The sequence below is a fragment of the Cheilinus undulatus genome, linkage group 18, assembly GCF_018320785.1.
Source record: "Cheilinus undulatus linkage group 18, ASM1832078v1, whole genome shotgun sequence".
NCBI lineage: Eukaryota > Metazoa > Chordata > Actinopteri > Labriformes > Labridae > Cheilinus > Cheilinus undulatus.
In genome coordinates, this window is record NC_054882.1 from 21,594,400 (window position 1) to 21,614,518 (window position 20,119).

The following is a 20,119-nucleotide window of genomic DNA, read 5'->3' on the forward strand; positions in this document are numbered from 1 at the left end:
GCTCAGAATTCCAACCTATGAATACTTCGTTTGAGTACTTCGCTGCGGCCCCTTTAATTGGTGTTGGGTGTAGGCTGTGAAGCTCAGAGGGAAGCAAAAGAGTCAAACTAGACGTAAACAGAGAGCTTCTTTAAAGAAATCTAGCTGTGAGACAGTTAAAGGTAAGTATTGTGTTAACTAACTGTTTCAGGTACATAGCCTTTATTTTGATTAACTCCCTGAGAGGTTTTTTGCCACAGTCGTGCATATACATATGGTGCGGGATATTTAAGGTGGAGTAGGTCAGGTTTCATCCAAAAATGTTATTTCTCCTTAAGCTGTATGATTTCGTATTCTTCTTTCTTTCCAAGTGGCTGTTTGAGTTTGGTAGTTTAACAAAGACTTCTAAGCAACCGTAACCTGTTGATTCAGTTGATCATTTCTTAAACTGCTCAGACTCAGCGCAGACCTTCAGTGATGTTGTGCTCTGACGTCATGGTGGTTGAAGTTACTGTTACAGTTGCAGGTGTAAACCATAATCTGCAGGCGATGGTGTGAACTTGTTTCCGGTTTAGCTGGTGCCTTTTTGTGACCCCATCAGCAGCAGTTATTGGTCACTATAGCCTCAATACATCAGCAGTCATTATTATAAGCAATACGAATAAAGTATTAATCATGGTTTTATGATTTCATATCATTGTTTTAATGTGTTGTTGTTTTTTTATAATGTCAGATTTGGCATCTGGAACATCTAAAGTTCTCAAACAAAGTATAAACTGTGTCTAGAACCTGCTGTCTAGAAGGTTGCCCTGTATGTTTTTTAACATCGTGCTCTGTGACATTTCAGGCTGCTGAGGCTGGCAGGCTGGATGCCGTCGTCATGGTGAACGATGTTCCGGAAAGTAAAAAAACGCCACAGCAGCAGCAGCTCTCAAAGCAGTGAAATAAGCACTAAAAGCAAAGTATGACAACAACTTAAACACACAAACAAATATTATGACAGTTACCCCTTCTCCATCGTTGATTTTAACAAACATGTCTGGTTTGTGACCCTGTGTAGTCTGTGGACTCCAGTTTGGGAGGGCTTTCCAGATCCAGCACTGTTGCCAGCCTCGACACAGACTCCACCAAGAGCTCAGGTCAGACTCTGTTTTCTCCTTATCATTCTAAAGAAGATCCACATTCATATAAACACCATATTTTGTAACTGTAGGTAACAGCACGTCTGAAACGTGTGCAGAGTTCAGGGTGAAGTATGTGGGAGCCATTGAGAAGTTAAAGTTTGACATGAGCCGGACCCTGCAGGAACCTTTGGACCTCATCAACTACATTGATGCAGCTCAGGTGAGGAAGACGGGGATGAATTTAGTAGCAACCATTTTTTCCAGATGTATCATATCATACATTTATACAGAGAAGATGCTGTAAATAATCTGTTGCTTACTACAGCAAGATGGAAAGCTGCCCTTTGTCCCCGGAGACGAGGAGATGATTCTGGGAGTGTCCAAGTACGGAGTTAAAGTGGCTTCACTCGACCAGTGTGTGAGTAGAAAGGCAATAGAAAAGAGATTAAATGTAGTTCAGATGAAGTGGTTATTGATTAGACTGTGAAGCTTTGCTGCATCATCAAAGCAGCACATTGTTGAACTCAGCATCAATCTATATTTTTGCTACTGTTATGCACAAAGATGGAGACTTCGATATTTTCGTTAGGCCTTTAATTTGTCTACACATGACCAACTTATCCGAACCGCTTCAAACAGATTCAAATCTGACATTTTTTTAAAATAAGTTCACTGGTATAATTAGTTTTAAACTACAATTACAAGTTGAAATTTGAAAGAGCATAAATCAGAAGCATTTTTTGTTAATTAACCAGGAGAAGGAAGCTATCTTTTCTTCACAGCAAAAGAAAACAAGACTTAATTCGGAAATAAAACCCAGTTGCAGCTTTAACTTCTTCACAGGTTGCTCAATGTGAGGCTTAAAAGACTGCAACTCATCACTCAAGATGCCTGGGTATTGCTAAGAGGAAACCTTTTACTTACACACAGTGTGCTGAAAGTATCATAGGCTTTTTGTAAATATAGAGTTTGATTCTGCATAGGAGTGGAGCAATAAATGGCAGTGTCATCAGCATATAAATACAAATTTGTAATTGGGACATTTTGACTCATACTGTTGATACAAAGTGTAAATCAGGGTTCTTGATTTCATTTTTAAAGTTAAGGCTATACAAGGTATTTAAAAGTCTGATTTTTACCATTATGAGGTCATAAATTTTAGCAGGTGTTTTGAGTAAAACATTTCCTTATCCAATCTTTATTTTCCAGCCATCCTTACAAGATTTTAAACATCTTATTCTACAAAGTTTTGCACAAATATTTTTCAGTGGTGGATGTTATAAATTTCCCGGAGGACCCCTCTCTGATTTTGTCAGACTAACTATGGTTCACTCTTGTGAAACAAGTCCATTAGTCCATTTATCAAGCATCTGGTAACCCACTTAAAAATGCTTGCAGCCAACCCTTATTTTAACAGGTCTTGTCTCGTCCTATACCGTTTGACATTTTGTAAACATTTCATTAAATCAGAAAATTCACAGTTTTAACAACTTACCGTGCAAAAAGTGTTATTAACTTTCCCAGTTCACGTCTTTAAAAGTCTTTATTTTGATTTTTAAAAGTGTATAGGAACCCTGGTAAATAACAGTGGTCCAAAGACTGAGCCCTGAGGCACACCATTGTTAACTTCAAGATATTTATTATTTCATTAATTGCAGACGTGGTCTTTAGGGTGTATTTATTATGGTAAACAGAGCAGTGAGGATGATGAGCAAACTCACAGACATCAGTGCTGAAAGCATGTTAGAGCTTTTTGGAGAGCATCTGTCATTTATGTTTACACAGCAAATAAACCTATCCAGTCTAAAATGACTTTTTTTTAGATGATACGTCATTGAAATGAATGTAAGATGTGCAGGAGAAGCAAGTTGCAACTTTTAAGTCAAACTTGTGTGAAGTCAACTATTGGAAAAAGAAGCTGGCTTTAACTATGTCTCTAGCCGGCTGTTTGGCTGACAGCTGGTGTTTATGGAAAGCCCTGAGTAGATGGTCAGTTGAAAATTTTGATTTTTTGGTCCTTCCACTTGTGTGTATTTGTGCTTTCTTTGTCTTTTCACTCACTCATCCCCCATCACAGTTTCACTATGTGTTAGCAGAGTGTACCAGGCTGGCAGTGCCACTTTTTAACAACTTTTCTCCCTCAATATATCCAGAAATTACATTGATAGAGAACAGTTTTAAAGTAATGTTTTCTAAATAAACAACTCAGAGTGCAGTTTTCATTGAAAAGCCTCTTTGATTTAAGATGTCTCTGGGCAAATAGGTAATGCAGTGGGTTCACACCTTCAGAAACGATTCTGAAGCTATGATGGTAAAAGCAGACAAAAGTACGATAATCTGAGGTCAAATTTATTTATGCTTCTCTGTCTGACCATCTGAGCAGATACCTTTGACCGATGTCTTTGATTTAGGTGGGATCCTGGCTGGACCAGACTCCAGGCCTGGATTCTGGACTGGGTCAGGCTGGACTCAAGCAGCCAACCTTCAAGTAGTTTGGGCTGCGTGTTTGTATGAACGGTGCTCTATATGTAAAGCAGAGTTTAAGAATTTATAACAGTATGTTTTGTTTTGTCCTTCTGTCCAGGATGTGCTGCATCGTCACCCTCTCTACCTGATTGTGCGCATGCTGTGTTATGACGACGGTTTGGGTGCAGGGAAAAACCTCCTTGCTCTGAAAACTACAGACGCCCAGCAGGAGGAGTGCAGCATCTGGGTGTATCAGTGCAGCAGCTCAGTGAGTGAGAACACACTGCCAAAACAAAACATTTTTACCATTTAGAGCTTTTTTCTATGATCATGTCTGTCTGAACAGGAGCAGGCTCAGTCCATCTGCAAGGTGCTGTCAGCCTCTTTTGACTGCGTCCTGACATCGGAAAAGTCCTGAGTCCAAGAGATGAGACTTTTCTACGAAGAGGGGAAAACAACTTCAAATGAAGAGAAAATTGGCACACAAGTATAATAACAAAATGTGCAATCATTTCCCTCTTTACTGCTTTTCTTTTCCTTTTAGAGAAATGAACTGGACGGGACATCCCACGTTTTTTCCGCATCAGTTAGTGAGAAACAAACCCTGTATCAAAAACAGCCACTTCAACACTGTCTGAATCATTTCCTTGAACTTAATTTTTTTTACCTCTCATATAAAGTCAGGAGCAAAAAAGAAGCACTGGAAAAAAGGGAAATGGTTGCATGGAGGAAAGCTTGAAAAACACTGCACAGCTTTCAGCTATGTGATCTAATAATGATGGTACTTCTATCATTCATACCGGTGCATCTAAAAAAAATTGAAATATCCTGAAATAGTTCTTTTTTTTCCCTGTGATTCAATTCAAGAAGTGAAATTTCCATATACTCTAGATTCATCATTTCAAAATGAAATATTTCAAGACTATTTTTGTTTTATTATTGATGATTACAGCTCACAAAAATCAAAAATCCACTATCTCAAAATATTACAATTTAAAACAAAAAAAAACAGCAGTCCAAAAAAATAATGCAGACCTTGTTGAAACTGTGGACAGATGCCATGTCCTGCTGAAAAAGGAAACCAGAATCTCCATAAAGAACAACACCCATCTGTGTGTGGTGGGTCTTGATCCACTGACCCCAGCCTCAGTCTGCTTTTTGTGAAGCTCCCCTAAGATCTTAAATATGCTTTGTTTGACAGTCCTCTACTTGTGCTCCTTTTCTTACCACACTTTTCTTTTCCCACTTTCCACAAATATGATTTGATACAGCCCCTGAGAACAGCCAGCCCTTTTTGCAGTGACCTTCTGTTGCGTACCCTCGTTGTGAAGGGTGTCAATGACTGTCTTCTTGACAAGACTCAAGTCAGCAGTCTTCACCATGATTGTGGTTGTGTGCCACCAGAGTGAGAGAATGAGGGCTTAGGAAACCTTTGTAAATTGTTCTTTTCCACAATATTCTAATGTTTTGAGATAGTGGATTTTTTTTATTGAGGCTTAAGCCGTAATCATCAGAGTAAAACAAAAAAAAGTCTTGATATTCGCTTTGTATGAGATGAATTTAGAATAGAGTAAATTTAAAATTCAAAAGTAAATCACGGGAAAAAAAAGAACTTTTACATGATACTCTAATTTTTTTAGATGGACCTATACAAACCCAGCTGTCGGCATTTCATCAGTTTTAAAAAAGGGTACTTAGTTCATGGAGAAACCTCCCTGATTTTATTTTGGACACCCTCTTGTGTGTTTTATTGTGTTTTCTGACGGTGTTGGTACATTAGGAGTCACTTTTTGATGTTTATTCAACGGTACATTCTTCAAAAATGCTGGGCTTATCCACAAAGTCTTACTTAATTGAAGCTTATTTTTGCTATTACTCCATTCAAAAAAAAAGTATCATACTGAAAGTGTTTTGGTACCAAAGCTTGAAGTGTTTTCTGATTTTTTCTTTGTGTTTTAATGATTAAAAATGTGTTGAATCTATTAGACTGCATACAGTGAAACCACATGCATCATAATATTTTGATACTTTGGAAGAAAATCATGTTTACAGTTTTGGTACTAACTTGACTTCTTCTTGTACATAATAATAATAAAAGTAATAATAAAAGTCAGTTTTCCTGTCCTCCTTTTTAACATTGAGACTGATGTGAAAATGTGGAACAACAGAGAAATGAAAGAGAATCTTTTTTGTTTCATTAAATTGTCCCTTTTTCCTTTTTATCTGTCTCTCATTATTCTAATGTGTCTGGATTTTTTTTAACTGTGATTAGAGGCATTAATAAGACACAAAAATCTATACAGTCATTTAATTGATGTTTCTGTTACTCCATTGTGCAGGGATTTGCTGTATTTTCCCCACTAGAGGGAGCTCTTGTTACATCAGATTTTTACTTCAAAAAGACTCACTTTTGATTTTTTTAAGTTTTGTTTGGTACAATTAGGTATGAATGAAAGGGTCATAATTAAAAACAGACCAAAGGCTGATATAGTCTCATATTTTATTATTCCAGTTTTATTTTCCCATTTGCTTAAACAATAGAGTTGATGCAGAGATCGACAGACACTTAATGAGAATGAATCAAAGTTATTTTCCCAGTTATGTGTGAATCCGTGTGATCAGCTCACACATAAACACACAGGTCCAGCTGAGGTCGCCTCTGTAGCTGCTCGTCACCACGGTACATTAAAACACATTTAATGACCCGACTTACTCTTGTTTCTTAGCTCCTTTTTTAACATTTAAATATCAACAAAACAAAAGCAGACTATTTACAAAATAGATTATTTCCTCTTCCTGTTTCCAGTGAGTTCATGTGAAACACGCTGAAGAGAGCAGGTGAGCACACGCTCTTCTTCTTGTCATTCAATGATCCATGGAAGGCTCTTAGTTTCACGTTAAATGCCTCGATATCAACATTATGAACAGAAAGAAAGTTGCTCTGCAACCACAATGAACTTAATTATATTTAGAATTCTTCCATAACACTATTGACACTTTTTCTACATTACTGGACCCCAGGTAGGAGACGTTTAAGCTGTATGATGTGGGAGTGTCAAAGCTGGAGACATAGATTCAGCTCAGTGTATAAAAAAGAAGCCTGTCACAGTCTGAACGCTCCAGAACAGTGGTTCTCAAATGCTCAGGCATCAGGACCCCCCACCACATGCTTGAGAGAAATCGCGACCCAAATATAAAAAAATTCCAACCACTCAAATGTATCAAATACATATATTGCTGTTTGGACCCCAAATGAAAGAAAACATGACTGATCAAACATGTTAAAAAGCACAGCATTACACGGAGGACATGCATCTTATTTTACTCCTTTTTCCCAGCATGGAAATGTTATTTTTCTAGGAATTTCCTTATTATCTTGGGAAATCCAAGATATCCTGGCACATATTGGCCAACAAATGGAAAGAGCTTTCCGACCCACCAGTTGAGAACCACTGCTCTAGAACAGTGGCTCTGGACCCAAAAGTCGGCTGCTGGAAAGAAGAAATTGTGGCAAAAAGGCTATGATGTATGAAAGGCATGACTGGACTAATCAATGCATTTTATTTTACTGCGTTTGCTGAAATAAAAAGTACATTTTGGTTGTTTTCTTAAGATCTGCATTTGTCCGAAAATCTTGAGAAAACAAAGCTGGTTTCCATGATTGTGTGTTAATTTCTCAGAATCGAGATAGAACAATCCTAAAATATACATGCTATCATGGCAAAATGGAGTCAATGTCAAAAGTATGCAGGCATGTGTTGCAGAGTTTCCACAATCATGTGCCTTTTATATGTGGTTATTTTGTTCTGTCTCTTATTTCAATCCTATTTATTTTATATGGTACACAATGCAACACTTTTCTTTAAAGCCCCTGTACAGAGGTAAAAAAATTCTGTATTTTAGGTTTGTTGTATGTCAGGCCACTGTGTTATGAACCACCAGGCCAAATTTCAGTCATGAAAAACATTTCTAAGTTTGTAAAATTTAGTTTCAAAGTCATGAAAAATGAAGCAGTAAACCTGCTCTAGGGGTTGCGGGCATGTCCACTGAATAAACCAAGGCCACGCCCACTCAGAAGAAATACGATCCTCTCAGATTTAAAAAAAAAAAAAAATACTTCTGATCAGAGCACAGGTGCCTGGCTCTGTGCCAAAGCAGAGGCAGAAGTTAGGTATTAAATTTACTGTTTTCTGGCACAAATCTCTGGGTAATGAAATTTTTAAGTGACCCGTATGCTACTGTGGCTGTAAATTTACCTGTTAACTTTACATGGGCTCGGATTTCTGCCCTGCTCAAATAAAACTAAGCCAGGAAAGAGGTGAACAACTTTCTAATGGTCTAAATCCAAAATTCAGCCACACATAGATGTCAGCATTTTCACATTTACAGCAACCTTATTCCAACATATCTAGTATGTTAAGACACAAAGTTTGGATTTCATTGACAGGGACTTTGAATAAATTTGAGTGGTTTAAAATATTTAGGAGCTCTGGGTTGTGAATTCTCATGGATTGGATTTGCTGGTCCCAAGGCTAGACCAGTTGAGAACCACTGCTCTAGAAGAAGCAACAAAAGTCAAAGAGCTTTGTGTTTTTATCTCCTCTCACTTCATTATTCTTTTATTCTCAGCTTATTCTGCTCAGACGACACAAGCGCACCTATCCCTCTAATAAGGCAGATGACAGGCGCAGACAGCCCGAGGCGTCAGACTCGGCATGAAGGTAATTACTCGCTCCAGTCGGCTTCATCGTTTCACTTTAAACAGTGCAGGAGGAAGAACTGAAGTGTTGACGTCTAATTTAACCCTGTACATTGGTCTTTTCTACATTCCTCCCCTTTTTAATGGCAGTCTGTGTGAAACTGGGAAAGCAAAGCACTCTCTTGTTGCAGCTTTAAGCATATTTTAGGGTTAACTTAGCACCATTTGGACAACCTCCACACAGGAGGTCTACTTTTAAGTTGAACGGTGGCATCTAAAAGCAGGTAGGCATTTAAGGTTGCTCATGCACGGAGGTGGATGTAGGCATGTTGACTATGTTCACATTTACACTTGTTAGTAAGTTAAATACATTGCTGAGCAGGAGGAAATGAATACTGTACATAAAACCTTCATTATGTCACATGTATCGAGGATTAAGACATGGAAAGTGCATTTATTGCGAGAGGTCTTTAACTACAATCATCGTTTTTAAATCTTTGTCAGAAAGAAAACATCAAACCACAAACAGTCCCTGTAACGACAGACACCAAGACTCTTTGAAAAAGCTGCTTCATTTGCCTCGATTAGACCCAGAAGAGTTGGTGATGACTGCAGAGAAGCCTGCTGAAGATGCCAGTGATGATAATGATGATGTCGATCGCACACACTGGGACGACGGTGGATGTGTTGCTGGTCGGCGCAGACAGAGACAGGCGGAGGTGATTCTTCCTGACCGGTCAGTCAGCGATGAAGTGAACAAATGTGACGGGGAATGCTCCTCGTCTCATTGGTTCGCCTTCGATGTGGCCCAGCTGTGAGGGAGGAGGACAGAGATAAAGTCAGCCCGTGTTTAAATAGAGCTGGAAAATGAAATTAATTTAATGGTGTCAGCAAAACATGTCGACTAGAGCACAAACACAACACTTAAACATCACTGAAAACTAAAGTGTGTCCAAGAGAAATGGATTTTCAGATTAGTCGCTACCGAAGATTCAATATGGATTCTTAAAATCACAAGATTGCATTATTGTTTCACAATGAAGGTATGTACTATTACTCTTAAATCCTGTGCAAAGCAATAAAAAATGTGTATTTGGAGTTTGTTATATCACTGACTGCGCCAAATTACCAAAAATGTCACAAAGAATACAGCAGTTATCCCTGCTCTGGGATGATGTCCAGGTGTCTGTTGACTTCACCAAACCTACGCCTTCTCATGAAAAAGCACCTCTCCAAACTAAGGCTTAAAGATATATAGATTTATACAAAAAGAAATGATCCGCTGCACACTGAGATAGACTTTACTTTTTATTGAGGTGTGCGAACCTGAGGAAGCTACAGGCGAAACGCATTGTTCACTCTCAATAAAAAGTAAAGTCTATCTCAGTGTGCGGCAGATCATTTCTTTTTGTTTACTTCGGACCTGCTATCAACCGGCACCTGACTACCTGGGCTGTGCACGGGGATCTCCGTTCAATATATAGATTTATGTTCAAATGAGAAAAAGGGCACAATAATATTGTTTTTATCAATAAAGTTTATGTTGATGCTGATATGAAAAACAAAAATAGATGCAAGGCCGAATCTTCAGGTAAGGATGTTTACAGCAAATACCATGGATCGTAGTATTCTTATCAAAGGCATGATAGTTTACTGGAAATATTTTGTCTTATTAGGTATGCATCATTTTTGTTATTTTATAACATTAACATAAGTAGTAAAAATCAAATGATAATGAAATCTGTTTGATTCCACAGCAACAAAAACAAAAGCCCTAATATTGGACAATTTTTTGTTTTTATTGATCAAATTGCATGCAAACTCCTGCACTGCTTCAACTGCACAAATACGTTAGCAACATTTGGAAAAGTGGGTGCCCTCACTTGCCAGTTCCACCCACTTTTTCAAATGTTCACAATACATCTGTGCAATTTACACACCGCTTTCTCTTGTGGTCAAAAAAATGATTGAAGATCATTATGTTTCAGCACTTTTTGATGATTAAAATAATGACAATTACTTTGAAACACTGTATTTATAAGTACTTAGATTTTTGACGATACACAGAAATGTTGGCGGTGTTTTCCACCAATTAGGAAGTAGCAGTAGGCCAGCAAACATTGATAGTCAAATGACAAATGGCCCAATGTCAGGCATTGCAGATTTCTAAAAAAAAATTGTGAGATATACAGCTCATCATTCAGTAAAAAAACCAAATATGATTTATACATGGCGAAGTCCTGCATCCTGAGAATGGTTCATCAAGCTGTTTCAGTGGACCTGGTGTGCCAAAAGTCAGGATTTATGTTGGAGCCATCAGTCAGAATCAGATTCAGAACTTGAGGACAATACTTTCCAAAGAGTCTATCTTTTGTTCACAGTCTGCCACAGAATAATGATTTTTTCCCTATTTATGCAAAAATAAAGGCAAAGCTGGCAGAAGCGCAGATTGAACAAAAAAAGGTGTTGAAGATCTTTCAGACAGTCTAAATCCATAACTCAGTCAGAGTTGCCATAGTTTAAATCTAATGTTTTTACACTCATTTATTTTCATTCATTGCTTGTTTGAAAATAAGTGTTAAGAGCTTTTGAGTTTGATAAATGCATATGATGCAGATGTAGGAAAACAACACAAACAATACATATACTATGTATACTGGATAAAGAAAATTGAATATATATATATTTAGTTTTGTTTATGATAGCTGCCTTTGAGGAGTATCAGCATGATAGTATTTAATATGAAAATAAAAATGCATGATTCGGAGCACAGCTTTATGTTTTAGCTCTCTGATTCAAATGTGGACTTTCTGAATCTAGATTGAATCAAAAGGTCAGTGCTGCAAAACACAATCTAATGAAGCACAATGATAGAACTATCAGGGGCTAAATCACTATATAGATCTGGAAAATAACTAAGTTGACTTCCACATTATCAAATTACCTGAGCTGATTAAGAAGACAGAACCTAATGAGTCCATGTGAGTCTTTTTAAAGGTCATCTACACCTGAAAATAAAAGGCTAGGACATGTTTGTGCTCCAACATGCTTTAGGAAAGGCTAATAATGAAACATCACAAACCTCTAAAGGGATGAATGTTGTGATACAATCTAAGGGGTAACCACAGCAGGGAAATGCAACCAACAGCCACTTTATTAGGTATAACTTTTCATCAATGCAAATGTCTGATCAGCAAATTGCATGGCAGCAACCAGTGCATTTAGGCATATAGACATGTTTTAAGTAGATATTTGCATTTATGAGCAGATGGAAAAGGTGCCTAATGAAGGGGTCAGCAAACATCAGTCTGATTTATTTTAAAGAGTATAAAATAGAGACAGAGTATAAAAAGCCTGTTTTCTAGCTAAAACTCCCATCTAACTTCCAGCTAACACACCACAGAGACACGGGCTCCAGCTGACTTCTTCCCCTCTTCACTGTGCTTTTAATATTTCAGACTCACAAACAGTGATAACACTGTGACTGCAGGACATAAAGGAAGCATGGTGGGGATCTCAGGGGACTCCAGGGTCCACACAGGGCCACAGAAACAGAGACTGACTAAATACGGTCATATCTGCAGAGGTGGCTCATAGGAAAACAAGCTGCAGCTGCTCAAGGTTCACACAACGGGCTCCACAGAGGAAGCAGCAGCAGCAGCAGTAGGCGGAAAAAGAGGAGGAGGGGGAATATTGGCTGGAGTGAGATCATGGCTTTCTGCTTTTTAAGCCACCATGGTTACCGAGTGCAATGACATCCACTCAGGGAAAATGAGACACAAGGGGGATTGGGAATGCTCCGTGCGTGTGCATGCAAGCATCCAAAACAAGTAAAAGTAGTAGCGCTGCAGGGACGGATACTGACCCACCACTCCTGGTCCTCTTCCCCATCCACCACGATCACCTCACCCTCAGAGAAGGTTAGCTCGTCCGGGTTGTCGGCGACACAGTTGTAGATGGCTTTGACTCGTTTTGGCCTCTGTTTCTGAGACAAAACAAAAACAGGATTGAACAAGTTTGGCCATGAAAGCAGAATATCAGTAAAAATGCCTTTGGTAATTAAAGAGATAATTTGATATTTTTCAAGTAGGGCTGCATAAGGTACTTGGCAAAAGTAGTGGCATTAGCCTCCAGTGATTCCAGTGAGCACTGGCCCTTTAAGAAGGACACACTTTGGGAAGTTAGGCTATACAGTGCTACAGATGGGTATAGTTGCTCTGTGTAATTTAGCAAGTTTAAGGTAGAAATGAGGCAAAAAAAAAAAACAATGATGGCTCCATTGTACACTATGTTGAATTTTCTTAAAATTGATTTTTCCCCCTGAAAGCCTAGCTTCCTCAAGTGCGTCTTGTATAAAGGGGTAACTCTCACTAAAATCACTGGAGGCTAATGCCACTACTATTACCAAGTATCTTTCCTCAACCATTTTTCCTTTGAGCTGCCTTACTTGTATCTAAGAAATCTTGAGCCCAAACAAACATTGTGGTCAAATGTCTTTCTTTTTTTGTTTAAATAAAAACATTAACCCTAAATTAATAGCCCTTAACTATCTTAAAGTGTTAGTTAATATATGCAAATCTAATTTTAACAACCTCGGAGCAGACAGAGCCTCACATCCTCCTAAGGGAGGACCTGGACCCAGAGTTAAGAACTCATCCCTTATACAACCCAACTTAAATACTAAAATATTATCCCTTTAAAGCAACTCCTTTTCACTGCCTTCCTTTGATGCTATAATTATAGTTAAAGCGGCTGCTGGGAACTTTGCTTTGTGTTGATTTTGGTGCCCTCTGTGGACAAACAGCACATGCAATTGCTTTGCTGATCTTTCCTATACAATGTAAGTAGCATTTTCTGATGAAAGATGTCATCCTTATTGAAAGCCTCGAACAGAACTCAAAGAATCTTTGGATCAGCAAATTTTTAAAGGCAACAACATGTCATTAACATTCTTCATTTGACACCTACCCCTCTGCAACAATTATGGGCACTGAAAACAAATATATAAAAATCATGAGTTTTGTTCCTGATGGTCCTGTTTGCTTAAGCAGGTCCTTGAGAGTCAACAAAATACCTTTAAGTCTGTTTCCTGGCCAGCTAAAAACTCCTCACAGGAGCTTTAATACAAAAATAATAATGCTGTCATTTTTCCATGATCAGAGAAAACTGACTGTAAATTCATTTTGCAACTTTGATTTGGAAAAAACACGTTCAATCTTTTAACAGTATATGTAAAAAAAGTCTTACTTCATTTGCTATCAATGCCTTAATCGGACTCCTACCTTGCAAAAGCTGTTTCAGACATTAACCACTTAAAGCCTGAAAACACAAATAATAGCCAGAAAATTCAATTTTTTTGGAACTGAAATGTTCATTTAACTTTCGACTGAAATTTAAAAAAAATCAAAATTTCCATAAAATTTAACAATTATATTTTTAGTATCTCATTTTATTCATTAGGTGTTTTTGGTAACTGATAATCCACTTGAGGGCATTTTTATCATTTATCAGATTGTATTCAGAAATTTTTTTGAGTAATTTATTGAGCATATTTATTAGATAGAGGTATCATAAAAGTATGTATCAAATATGTGACAACAGGCGTTTAGGGGTTAAATCTCACATCATACAACATAAATAACAAATCTTGCTGCCGATGGTGTCATTTGCTTTTGTGGTTTATAAAGATGAAGTAAATTTCAGTCTATTTCAAAACCATTTAAAACTTCTAACAGGAGCTTTTAAAAGCTGTGAAGAACTAAATAACACCACTTCAAAAAGTGGGATAAAAGCTGCATGCCTGTCAGAGTACAGGAAGGAAATTTAGAGCACAAATAGACTTTAGAAACACTGAAAGAATAGGTGACAAAGGGAATTATTCACTACAAAATGCAACAAAATGAATGAATTTACATTTTTTCCACATCAACACGGGATTGATAGTTTGAGACAGAGTGGGGGACTCACTGGGTAGGCTTTCCTTGGCATGGGGGCTGGAGCCAGAGACTGACCTATGGAGTTCTGGGGGCATCCTGGTACTTCCTTAGCTGGAACAGGAAGAGGAAATTATATCACAATGACAACAAGAAGCAGGACCGGACAGATAGTAAAACTATTTCCACTGGACACACACAGATTATGTGAACTGACATTTTTTTTGTCTCTAATCTGTTTACTCACTCTGTCTCTCGATAGATTGCGTCCGAGTGAGTGGTCCTCTGCTGAAGCTTTTATCATTGCTGAAAAGACAAGAACAAAAGTCATACAAAGACAAGAATCTAACAAAGCTGTGCAGCCTCTCGGCAGCTCTGTTATAGATTTATGACAGCACCAGCAGCCCTGTGGGAGATAAAAGAGACTAAAGGGTGACTGTGGAGGAGAGTTATGGCTCGTCTGGCTGGATACAGGGCTTTAGCCTGGAAGCTAATGAAGCGGCTAAGCAGCAGCCATGTAGACTCATTCATCTTTGGAAAAACACCACGTTACAGGACAAGAATGCAAGAAGAGGAAGACACAGCCCTGGGGTTGTGAGTGAGGTCCCAGTGTGAGGAGTGAATTATATGAGTCTTTTGTTTTCCTGTGTAGCTAATGAAGCTGCAAACACAGCACTGACAAATGGCTGCAGAGTCAAACACTTGGCTCTATGCCTTGTTTACAATGAAATTATTGGTGCATAAATTGTTGTTTTCCTCACCTCGAAGGAGATTTAGGGGGCCCCCCTCTGGAGCCCATTGGGCCCTGGTTTGACTTAGACTGGATACTTAATGACTCCATCTTTGCCATAGGAGCAGGACCTAGACCTGGGACAGAGAATAACATAAATAATTACATATCTGAACACATCTTGTACCCAAAAAAGCTGAGTAAATGCACAGATAAATTCTTCTTTTTAGTGATGGTGTGGTCATACAGACCTTTGAAAAAAATAGTTTTCTGTAACAAGCCTTTATTTTAGTCACAAAAGGAGGGGAATGTATGTATGATTTACTGAAGGGAGCATGTCAACGTCCACTATGGTAAAAGGTAACCAAAGACAACAACGTAACAAATTGCGGCCTTGGGGAATGTGGAGCACACGCAAAATGCCTGGCCAACACATGCAAGAGGAAATTGATCTCCAACCGCAATAAATAGATGGGTTAGTCCAACCTAATGTAGTTTGATTTAGTACAATATCAGTCAGACTAGTGTATTTAAATGTATTAAAAAGTCCACTTTTTACAGAAATAATATATTTTTCTTCTAACTGCATGTAAAGGAACTGACTCCAACAGCTGTTTAGTTCAAGACAGGAGAATTAGTCAATTTAGGTCTTTACCTCCTGTTGAAGTGAGCCTGAGTGGAGGGACAGGAGGGTGCATGTTGGGGGGGTCCGAAGACGACCTCTGTCGTCCAACCAGGTCTAAAGAACCGGGTTTCCAGCTGCTGGGTGCTGACGACTGAATGATCCCGCCCAGACTGGCTAACTGAGCTGCGATAGACAAAAAAGCAGAGACAAAGTAAGTAAAAAACATAAGGCGGCGAAAATGAGCTGCAGTTTGCCACAGCCAGAGACCACTTTAATTTAAGCTGTGTCCATCTGAGTGTGATGAAGAGAGACAGGTAATGAGGAGAATGGAGGAATGCGCAGAATGTCGGGGCTGTGGTGAGGCGACACAGCTGGTCTCCTCTCCTCCAATCTGCTGGCAGCTCTCCAGACAAACACTAATGTTATTAAAGAGTGACTGTAGGGGACTCGTCACATGTCAAAGGGCCTGTAGAGCTATGATGAAGCATCTTAGCAGCACATAAACAGAGGTAAGCCAGTTAAAGTTTAGATTGCTAATTCATAAGGTACTCTCAGAGGTTTTCTCTGACCACCTTTGTGCTGAACAGTATTTCAAAACACTCTAAACTTTAAAGAAAATCTGCCCCTTAGCTTTAAGATAATATTGAATCTATTTAGTAAAGAGGTCAAACAACTTCCTAGAAAAGCTGCTGCTCCATCTGTCTTCAATGTGACTTCTCTCTGCTTCAGTACCCAGAGACATCTGTGGTATTGAAACAGGTCAAGAAGTCACAAAGACCTGTGTAGTAATTAACATAAAGCCCTCGGAAACCAGTGAAACAGGGCTAAATCCTCTGGCAGGTTTTATAAATACCACTTCCCAATGGAAGTGAAAGAGGTCAGAGACGGGTCACAGAAGTTATCAGGTTAAGCAGGATTAGGATAAACATATTTCTCATCTTTTCAACCAAAGAAGCTTTCCGATTTTATCAAACAATAATGAGATTTGCACCATTTTTCTATTAATGCCTCTATTTACATTTGTCATCCTTCCTTGTACTTATGAGCATTTACCCAGGTTCCTTGGCGGCAGAGGTGGAGCAGAGGTGGTGGCAGGCTGAGGTGGGTTGGTGTTGAGGATGGTGCCGTAAGTCTCGTTGTTGACCAAGTTAGGTATGTATGTGCGTTGTTTGTCCTTGGAGAGGCCGGCGGCGTCCCGGCCTGCGGAGCCCAGACCGGTCTGTAGGTGAGAGTTTGTGCTCGGGGTGTAGCAGCTGACAGGGCGCTCGTCCCTACGGTGAGGGCTGGGCTGCAGGGGCGGCAGGAAGTCAGGGAGTCAGTGATCACAACACCATGTGCAATAACAGCTCTGCCTTTCCTATGGATATGCTTTCATATTGTGTTTTCCAATTCTGATTTGTATATTTAGCTAGGAAAATAAGGCATAAACTGCACTTTTTATTACATGTTACAGCTTCTGATGTAAATCAACTTGTGGCTAAGCCCTGCCCTCAAACACCACAAGCAAGTCATGTTTCTCACAGCTCCACAATGCTGGCCTGTATACTGATTTGATCTGCCAGATGACTGACATGGAATTTGGCCAATCCATTGGCTTTGCACAGTTTGGTTCAAACTCATGCCTCTAGAAAACTTCATTTCTTTATGATAAAAGTATACACCTGCTTTTCCCAAACCTCAATATGCTGTGGTCCAGATCTCAAAATTTTCCGGGGCTCCCCCAAAGAAAACATTTATTTATCTTATTTTGGTTATTTTTTGTTTCATTAAATGGGCATTTTGATGTAAATGCTTTGCTTTCAGATACATTAATATTACTTGGAAAGTGTTTGGGGGGTGGGGGGCAGTTAGATTAATGAGCCAGTTTGTCTGTTTTAATCAGGCATCTGCAAAGTAATTTAAATTTTCTTGTTTTATATCTATCTCTCCACACATCAGCTGTGGCTCAGCAAACTCTTCCCAAGTAGTTTTAGTGTCTCCAAAGACACTTATAACTTCCTTAACTTATGAAGCGAGAGGCAAAGTAGAACATTTAACGGAGTATCACCAGATAATCTGTGACACCAGTTGTATACATCACACAAAATAAATGATAAAAAAGTGACATGAATTACTGTCACTGGCTGTGTTTAGTTACTTCTGAGCCTTGAAGTAATAACATGTATTCGATTATTTTCTTATCATTTAAAATGGGATATAATTTTTTCCCAATAACTTTTGGTCATTGTAAAAAGGAATGCATGATGTTATTGGTCTAGTATCGGTTTCTGCAGATATTAGCTTAAAAAGGCAAATATCGATACCGGCAGATATCAAAATTTCTGCCAATATTTACATCCAATATTTTGCCAGTGTATCTCAGCATACATCAACTGTAAATTGAGCAAAACAAAACTGATAACAACCTTACATTGTGAAAAACTTTGTCACTTTTTTATTTCATCTGCTTTTAGATAAAAGTGATATTTTTTCAAGAATTCATAGTCTGACAACCCTTTAACCCGCTGTCACAGCAATTACCTTAAAGCAGCAAAAAAAAAAAAAAAAAAAATCTAACTTAGCTAAAAGTACTGCAAGTGGCTGGTTTAAAAAAATGTGATGAGGGAATATTTTCAGTGGGCTCTCAGCTCCAGAAACCATTTCAGCAGTAATCATCAAATCAAACCGCAGGAAAACAGACCAACAAATACTGAACCATCACAGCTGAGTGTACTTTTGACTCTACCAAGCCTCTTGGAGAGTAATTACACCCAATCTCAATCCAAAAATGTTTCTTATCCCTTGACTTTTAATCCTTTCCAAAAGAATGGTCAATCTGTAAGCAAACATAAAACCAAAATAAATGCATTTTTTTTCACACTAAGTTTAGCACTTTCTGAGAGAAATCATCAGAGAGATGCTCCGTGGAGCAGTGGGACTAGTTTATAGTTTATACAGCTAGTTTATATGCCAAGCGCTTGCTTTGAAGTTCAGACGGAATAATAAATTCAGCCTTTTGTTTAAGGAAGAAAAGATTCTCTTTATACGCCGTAAAACAAAGATTATTTTCTTGGTTTCATCATCCATACTCATCATCACAGAGCATCTGAATTTATCCTTTTTTCTTCCTTGTTATCTTCTTGGTTATTCTCTTTCTCTTGCCTTGCTGTATAACTGAGCATGTGCTGTCAAAAGCCTCTCTTACCTTCTCATCAAGATCCTCGTCGCTTTCATCCAAGTCTTCATGCTGCAGGCACCATTCATATTCAACGTGGACGTGGGCGTTGAATTTCCCTGCCAGCGCTTGGTTTAACTACAGACACAAACAAATACACACATAAACAAACACAACTGACTTATGCCTCTTAATCAGGAAGGGATTGGTTTCATTCATAAGTGAAGAAGTCTAAACTTAGTGCCCTCACCAGCTCCTCACACTGAAGGTGTTTGAGCCTCCTAGCGATATCCAGCGGTGTCTCCCCGGCCTCATTAGCTGAAAGGGAAAAAAAAGCACAAACGCATAATCACTGTTGGATCCACACAAGCACAAACACAGCTCATTTTCTTTCCTCCCACTTCACTGTGACATGAGAAATGTGTAATTAGAGCGATTCCCACAGTGAACAACTCTGTAGTTTCTCTCTGTCCTCCTCCTAACTGGATCTATTATCTGCCTGTTGTGTTGATGTCAGAGCGCCACAGAAAGATTAGTGTGGGAGAAAGAGTTGTCGAGGTTTGCTGGCTCAGTGAAAACCTCTGGGAACCAAAACTGAAAGATTTGATCCAAGTGGTGTTTGGCTAAGGGTGAGAAAATGTGTGAGATTGTGACTGGAGAGATATACAGATTATTTACACAGCAAACACAATACAACAACAATGTGAAACTTTTTCAACGTGGAGGTGGAAGAAGTAAAGGACTATCATACTCTAGTAAAAGTACAGTTACTTTGGTTAAAACTAACTCAAGTCGAAGAAGAAGTACTGGTTTATAAACCTGCTTATATAAAATCATTCAAATTAACTCAAAGTAAAGAACACAGAGTAGCTAATCTTGGTTTTTACAGTGAAAAATTATTTTTCCTTGATGTGCAATAACAACAAGAGAATACGAATCTCCAGCTTGACTGTTTACTGGAAGGTGTGACTTTAACCTATAGTGGATTGCAACAGCTGTTTTGGGATAAACTGAGGAATATATATATATATATATATATATATTTGCTACAGTGCATTCAGAAAGTATTAAGACCTCATTCTTTTTTTTAATTTTTCTTGCATATCAACATGCATATTGATGATCCTACTAATAGCTTTGCTGCTCATTTTATGAATATCAGAGTTGTTCAACTTAATCCAGCATGTGTCTGGTCCTACACACAGTAAGGGTCACACCTTGGATCTTGTTTTAACCCTTGGTTTGAATGTTGATTCTGTTTGCTCAGACAATTTGTACGTTTCTGATCACAGTTGTGTTTTATTTAATCTAACCTTTGTTCCAGACTCACTACCCTCACAATGCACTCATCAGTTTCGAGTTTTAAATCCTCTCAGCAGAAAAGTTCTGTGCAGCTTTTGATTCTGGGG

General features: G+C 38.6%; 2 protein-coding genes across 3 annotated transcripts in view; one reads left to right on the forward strand and one right to left on the reverse strand.

Annotated features, from left to right (window-relative positions):
• Positions 1-62: 62 nt before the first annotated feature.
• On the forward strand, positions 63-5,691 carry itgb1bp1 (integrin beta 1 binding protein 1). The gene is made up of 7 exons (XM_041811883.1): positions 63-161; positions 827-941; positions 1,040-1,118; positions 1,193-1,323; positions 1,429-1,521; positions 3,688-3,837; positions 3,916-5,691. The coding sequence occupies exons 2-7, from the start codon at positions 870-872 to the stop codon at positions 3,985-3,987; spliced, it is 597 nt and encodes a 198-aa protein (XP_041667817.1). The 5' UTR covers positions 63-161; positions 827-869; the 3' UTR covers positions 3,988-5,691.
• A 3,004-nt stretch (positions 5,692-8,695) lies between these two features.
• The window catches only part of asap2a (ArfGAP with SH3 domain, ankyrin repeat and PH domain 2a), a 79,335-nt gene continuing 67,911 nt past the window's right edge, over positions 8,696-20,119 (reverse strand). Inside the window, exons 20-28 of one of the 2 annotated variants that reach the window (XM_041812719.1) lie at positions 18,961-19,028; positions 18,741-18,848; positions 16,610-16,844; positions 15,587-15,739; positions 14,963-15,068; positions 14,449-14,507; positions 14,236-14,315; positions 12,134-12,247; positions 8,696-9,080 (exon numbers count right to left, since the gene is read on the reverse strand). In XM_041812719.1, coding sequence (XP_041668653.1) covers positions 9,006-9,080; positions 12,134-12,247; positions 14,236-14,315; positions 14,449-14,507; positions 14,963-15,068; positions 15,587-15,739; positions 16,610-16,844; positions 18,741-18,848; positions 18,961-19,028 — 998 coding nt within the window. In that variant the 3' untranslated portion in view covers positions 8,696-9,005. Of the gene's footprint in view, positions 9,081-12,133; positions 12,254-14,235; positions 14,316-14,448; positions 14,508-14,962; positions 15,069-15,586; positions 15,740-16,609; positions 16,845-18,740; positions 18,849-18,960; positions 19,029-20,119 lie in introns of both variants that reach the window. The other variant, XM_041812718.1, reaches the window with a different exon arrangement.

Excerpts from the sequence above, each read along its gene's own strand:
- itgb1bp1 (XM_041811883.1), top strand. The coding sequence starts at position 870 with ATGTTCCGGAAAGTAAAAAAACGCCACAGCAGCAGCAGCTCTCAAAGC. Across the intron at positions 1,119-1,192 it reads AGACTCCACCAAGAGCTCAG|GTAACAGCACGTCTGAAACG; the intron begins GTCAGACTCTGT and ends TTGTAACTGTAG. Across the intron at positions 1,522-3,687 it reads TGGCTTCACTCGACCAGTGT|GATGTGCTGCATCGTCACCC; the intron begins GTGAGTAGAAAG and ends CCTTCTGTCCAG.